The sequence below is a fragment of the Limulus polyphemus genome, unplaced genomic scaffold (assembly GCF_000517525.1).
Source record: "Limulus polyphemus unplaced genomic scaffold, Limulus_polyphemus-2.1.2 Scaffold58, whole genome shotgun sequence".
Lineage (NCBI taxonomy): Eukaryota > Metazoa > Arthropoda > Merostomata > Xiphosura > Limulidae > Limulus > Limulus polyphemus.
The window spans coordinates 1,217,520-1,223,660 of record NW_013665668.1 but is presented as its reverse complement, the minus strand read 5'-3'; the positions used below and the strand labels follow the sequence as shown (position 1 = coordinate 1,223,660).

General features: G+C 29.1%; 1 protein-coding gene across 4 annotated transcripts in view; it reads right to left on the bottom strand.

The window, feature by feature from the left end:
* The window catches only part of LOC106464279 (probable ubiquitin carboxyl-terminal hydrolase FAF-X), a 155,167-nt gene that overhangs the window by 88,332 nt on the left and 60,694 nt on the right, over positions 1-6,141 (bottom strand). For all 4 annotated transcript variants that reach the window (XM_022392384.1, XM_022392395.1, XM_013924410.2 and 1 more), the window contains 2 exons: positions 1,704-1,898; positions 877-975 (listed from right to left, as the gene is read on the bottom strand). In XM_022392384.1, the coding sequence (XP_022248092.1) occupies positions 877-975; positions 1,704-1,898 (294 nt within the window). The remainder of the gene's footprint in view (positions 1-876; positions 976-1,703; positions 1,899-6,141) is intronic.

The following is a 6,141-nucleotide window of genomic DNA, read 5'->3' as shown; positions in this document are numbered from 1 at the left end:
TTTAGGTTTTAAATATACATTTGAATAACCAAAAAATCATAAATTACTATATTGATACCACAGAATTCAATTATAGCTTATCAATTTTAGTAACAAAACTGTGTTTGGGTCTAAACATATGAAATTTTGAGCAGATTGAAGACTCGACTTACCTCTATGCCGTCTTATATTGAAAGAAAGATATAACGACTTTATATTTGAAAATGTCTGAGAAAGCCACTAGGGGACATTCTGAGCTTTTGATTGGTTATTCATGTCATATATATAAAAGTAAGTGTATATAAGGGAGCATTTCCAAAAATGGAAAGAGGTGGGTGGGGTGCCACGGTGTTTGATTTATTACGAGTAATATCTTAGCAAATAGAAAAGATAAAATGTTCTTATTTTATATTCTAGCTTGTCAATATCAGTAATTTTAGTTCCTAATTCGCACAAAACTATAGACTCAGTGTTTTGACATCACAAATATCTAATTTGACCAGTGCTGCATTCAACATACCACATGTCACACAAAAATCGATATTTATCTGTGTTTTTTAATATTTACTTTTAAAATTAAATAATGTATAATACTAAGATTTGAATTATAATCTACAGTTTGATACTAAACTTATTTACATAAATTTATGAAATAGTAGTTCAATAAAATTTTGAATGCAAGTCAACAAACGCGATGACATGACCTTCCACCCGTGACCCATATGTAAAGGGTTAACATATATAGTCATAAGGCCAGCCAGGGGCAAAGTGAATGGATGTGTAAAATGTCACCACAGATTGTGAAAACTTCCAAAGTATGAAGTCATTACTAATTCATGTTTATTTTTAGGTGTTCAAACCATAGAAATACCCAAGGTGTACACTAGCATGCCATACCTTGTGAGCCATAAGCCCATCTTTGTCATCTTCCGCTAACCTTCGGATCAGCTCTAAAAGTTTTTCTCTTTGTTTTTTAGTGGCATTGGTCCAGCTTGCCTGAAAGAGTGTAGGTGATAATGTTTTCTAAAACAATTTTAACAAAAAATACATGCCTTTTTTTCATGAGATCATTCTACTGATATGAATAACAACTTGATCTATAAACCTTAAGTGTTCAGAAAATTTAATAATGTGAATTGTAACACTGTTGTAAGAAATCAGTAATGTTCAATTTGCCATGTCATGGCCTTATTTTTATTTTGCATTTGCCCACATTCTAGAACCTTACTTAGGAAGAAAAAAAACGATACCCTGCATAATTACAAGCAGAATGATGTTTACAATGTGTTTTTAGGCTGAGATGAAAGCAAACTATAAATTTTCAACTGTTAGAAATTTAAAGCCTAAATAGCTTTTAGATTGACTTTAGCATATGTTAATTACATTAATTTTCTTGATTCATGGGTGTAATTGGATTGTTTTTATAATAGTTACTTGATACTGTAAATTATATTTAAGCAACTGTTTTATAAACAGAAACAGTAATTAGTTTAACAGTTAAATAGGCTCTCACTCTGAACCAAATGTCATAAACAGTATGGAACTTCACAAAATTTAACTTAGAAAAGTAGTTTATATGGTTGAAAATGATCAACTATATACATTTAAGTATTAATATTTTACACAAGCATTGCACATATACTGTATGTATTAACCTGTATCCATAAATTTCTAAATATTTTATAAACATACATACAAGGTAAAGAATAATGTGAAATTCTTACTCTGAAACATTCAAATAAATGGTCTAGTTGTTCCAAAGTAAAATCCCAAGCAAGTTTAGCTAGAAGATCATGAACATTCTTCACAATAGCTTCATGTTTTCCTGCTTGAGCAGCCCAGATATCATCCAGATCTTCCAAGGTCAATGCCTTTTCTTTTATGATAAATCTTATGATTTTTTCTAGCTTCTCCACGTACTAAAAACAGATAAGTACATTGAATACCAAACCTTTTAAAAGAAGATACTATAAATCAGGGCTGTTCAACTGGTGGCCTGCGGGCTGCATCCAGCCTGTGGTAAGGCTTCATCCAACCCAAGATCATTGAAAGGATCACTTAAAGTTTGTAAAATAAAAAAACATCACTTGTTTCACATTTTAAGGAAAGCAAAGTGTTGTTTATATATTATTTGCATTATATGGTGGACAAATATTATATGTTCTAGAATTCAATTATAATTATAAAAAATAGAATTCTTGATTATTTTATTACAAGTAACAGCTTTTATAGTACGGAAGAACATTTTTAAAACAGGTATGATGTTTTGATCACTGGTGTGATCATTCACAAGTACACAAATTTTAACATACACCCATGTACTTGAGAATGATCTCATCAATGTTCGAAACTTCATATCTGTTTCAAAAAGATTCTCACTTACTGTAAAAGCTGTAACTTGTAATAAAATACTTCTTCTAGTCAGTAAGTAAACTCAAAACAAAACTAAGAATTCTAGATTGTTAATTAGCATTCTGGCCCACAAGTGGATTTGCCAAGTTGACCCCCCCCCCTCCCCAATGGTTTGAAGTTGGACAGCCCTGTTATAAACATACACTTATATATTAACAAGATAAGTATTTTTAAGACTCAATAAGTAAACCTGCATTGTTCACAATAACCTGCACAGGCCTGAAAACCTGTAGACATTGAAGTTTGAACATTGCATACATATTAATTAAAACAACCACATTTTCTCACAAAATCGATTAAACTTCTTATGTCAATAATCTGTTTTCATCATTCCACACAAAGTTTTATTTCAGAGTTAAACATATTGGACATACTCTAATATTTTGTAAAGCATTCAAACACAGTAAAAGTGGAATACAATATATAAAACAAATATGTATGAGATAAGTATTAATCTTTTGTGTATGACAGGGTTCAAAAGTACACATCATGACCTTTTTTCCAGTTACATTCAAAATTTAACTAAATAATTTTATTATAAATGTATGTCAATAAACTTGACATAAAATAGTTTATAATTCAAAGTTTTATTTTATCTAAGTTTTACTTTCTTAATTTCAAAAGGAAGTATTTAAATAAATTATTAATCTTGACTTCTATGTGTGTCATGTGATGCATCTCCACTCTGATTCTTTTATTTTTGGTTTTCTCCATTCCGTTCTAAGAGAAACTCAAACTGTACCTACTGACAGGTCATAATATAACTACCATAGAGGTCCCTCCCACCTTGTCATAGCTTTGAACAAGTTTAACTATATCATGTATCCTTCTTTTAAAAACATGTTTATAACCAACAAAAAGAGAATTGTGTCCCCAACAAGAACCTACTATTAAAATATTATTCCTTTTTAGGCACACATTTGTAGACAGTTTGCCTAGGATTGTTGAGCCTCCATCAGCTAACAAATATTTTTAACCTATCCTTAGCTTAGTCAGAAAGTTGTTAAATGATAGCAGTTTTAGGCAATTCAATATTTCATATTCTAAATTTGATATTTGAAATAAACATTTAAAATATTTAAAATTACCAACATTATATAAAGTAGGCTTACATTGCTTCTTCCACCAGTAGCAAAAAGCAAGAGTCCAGATAAGTACTAAATTTCTTGCTTTGATGTAAATTTTTATTCATTGTTATAAAAGTAACTAAAATGTATGAAGTAGAAACTCATTAGGTTAGATGAGAAAACTGAAATGAAACAAAAATAAAATTAATTTGTCATGACAATCAATATTCTAGCATGCTATGTGCATGAGGCATGTTTGTAATTCATTCGTTTTGTGCTTGTGATTCAATCATTTGTATAAACCTATCTGGCTGTGATAAATAGTTTATGGTGTACTCTGAGAGAGTCTGGGTGCAGCTGTACAGCAATAAAACTAAATGAACACAGAACTAAGTAATCTATTAGCTTTAGCTGTAAGAATAAATAGCATGTCTAACTATCTATTACAATATGCAGTCAATCGTTATCGAGGGATTTAAACTTTGTTCTGTCAATTAAAATCTCTTAAATTTTGGAGACATAATCAGATCTGTTTAAAATGATGACAACTGTACCTATATCTGGCCATATAAGAACAACATTTCGATTACTGGCAAGTTATCTTATGGCAGAAAACTCAATCTGTGTAATAGAAGAAGGTTTCGATCCCTTAAAAAACCTTTGATACAGAGATGAGAAGACTGAGAATCTATTTAAATATTTCCTTTTAATTTAAAAAACTAAAACTTGTATAATATTAAAATTTGAATTATAAACTATGTTTTTATGTTAAGTTAATTGATATGCATTAATAATAAAGTTGTTTTATCAAATTTTGAATGTAACTCTGTAAAAGGTCATGACTTGTATTTTGACTCCTACCCATGCTCATAATTAACTTTTTTCATGGATTTACATACATTTTTGATATTCCTAATTTACTGAATGAACATTTCAAATTATATTTATTTAACTATATGAATCTGTAGCCATGTGGATAATACATATTTTGTAAAAAACAACAACAACCAAATTGTTTTACCACAAAATTAATAACAATTTTTACATTTCAGAAGTCTTAATGAATTTTGATTTTATCTAATCATCTGCTGTATTTTTGGAGTTCATAAACTGGAATTGTGGAGTAATTATTCATTTTCCATCCAGTTTAGTAAAATATAATATACCTGATTTGTATCTAAACTTTTCAGTAAATTCCTATCCTTACTATAATCCATGTCAAAATGCCAAAGAGAGAAAGTTTTATTCAAATGGTTCCATCAGAAAAATCATGTCTGACAACTTTTATTACGATAATCAAAATAAGAGATATCAAGAAGCAGATTGTTACGCAATAATGAAAGTGATACAAGTATATGATTGTGTTTATTTGAATAATAAGTGCCCTAATGAGTGGTATTAATGTGTTTCAGGTACCCTGATAGAGAACTAAAACCCTGCCCTGACAACTGGTCTGGGAACATCACTGAGCAAATGTAAATGAATTCAAAAAGCTTTCTCATGTTTTTAATGAAAAGTTTAATAAATTTTTTTATTAAGTCTTAAGGTTTGTAAAGCAATGTTTTTCTCATGCCTTTTTTTCACATTATCAATTCAGTTAAACTGTAGAAAAAATTCACCAAGATATAATTTAAATGTTTATTAAGAAATTGTTTGCATAATACAAGTCTCTTATCATTTAAAAAAAATCTTGTCAGTAAATCCTTGAACTTATCATAAGAACTATTTCTGAAGATATGTTGGTTTTGTTTAAAGCTAAACAAATGTTAACTTGCCTAACAAAAAAAGGTCAAACATTATTGAGACCCAGTTATGCATGATTTACACTGAAAAACTGGTTTCATTTTAAAGCTTATTAAGTCTTTCATCATGGGCTCGGTCCCTGGGAAGGACCTCATAACCATTTTGTGCTTGCTATAGTTTCCATGCTATAACTTTTAAATTAGTATGCATATGTTAACAAAATTTGGTAGATTATCAGTAAACAATACAATGCTTTCATACAAAAAATACCAATTTTTTTATTAAGTCTTAAGGTTTGTAAAGCAATGTTTTTCTCGTGCCTTTTTTTTCTTTTCGCATGTTGCCTATCTATCATTCAAAGTAATAGCTATTTTAAGATTAAAAATACTTTTATGCATCAGAAAATTTTGAAATTTCACATGTGAAATCTTTATAATATCCAGATAGTTATCAAACATTTCTTAAGAAAAAAACTTTATATTTTATCTGTTATTTTCAGTAATTAATCTGTGTACAGGTTCGGTAGATTTGACCATTATTGCAACCACTATAAAAAATTAGGAAATAAATATAAATTGTGCCTCTTTCATTCTAGAATGAACACAAATTATAACTAAATAGCTTAAATCTCATAACATTATACATTTATATATATCTATTATTTTTGTTATACTGACCTTTCAGTTGTGCCTGGCTAACAATACAGCAGTTACAATGATGCAGCGCACGTGCACTCATGTTACCGTATCAAATAACATAAAACTGACCTTTACAAAGTAACTTGTCTTGTCTGTGTTTTAGTAGACTAGTATTTTGTAAAATACGGTCACATTTTAATTATTATACATTATACATGTATATAGATTATTGCTATTCGGAAATAAGTTCTTTACTTATTTTACTTAAAACATAGAACAGTAAATAAAGAAGTAAAGCAAAC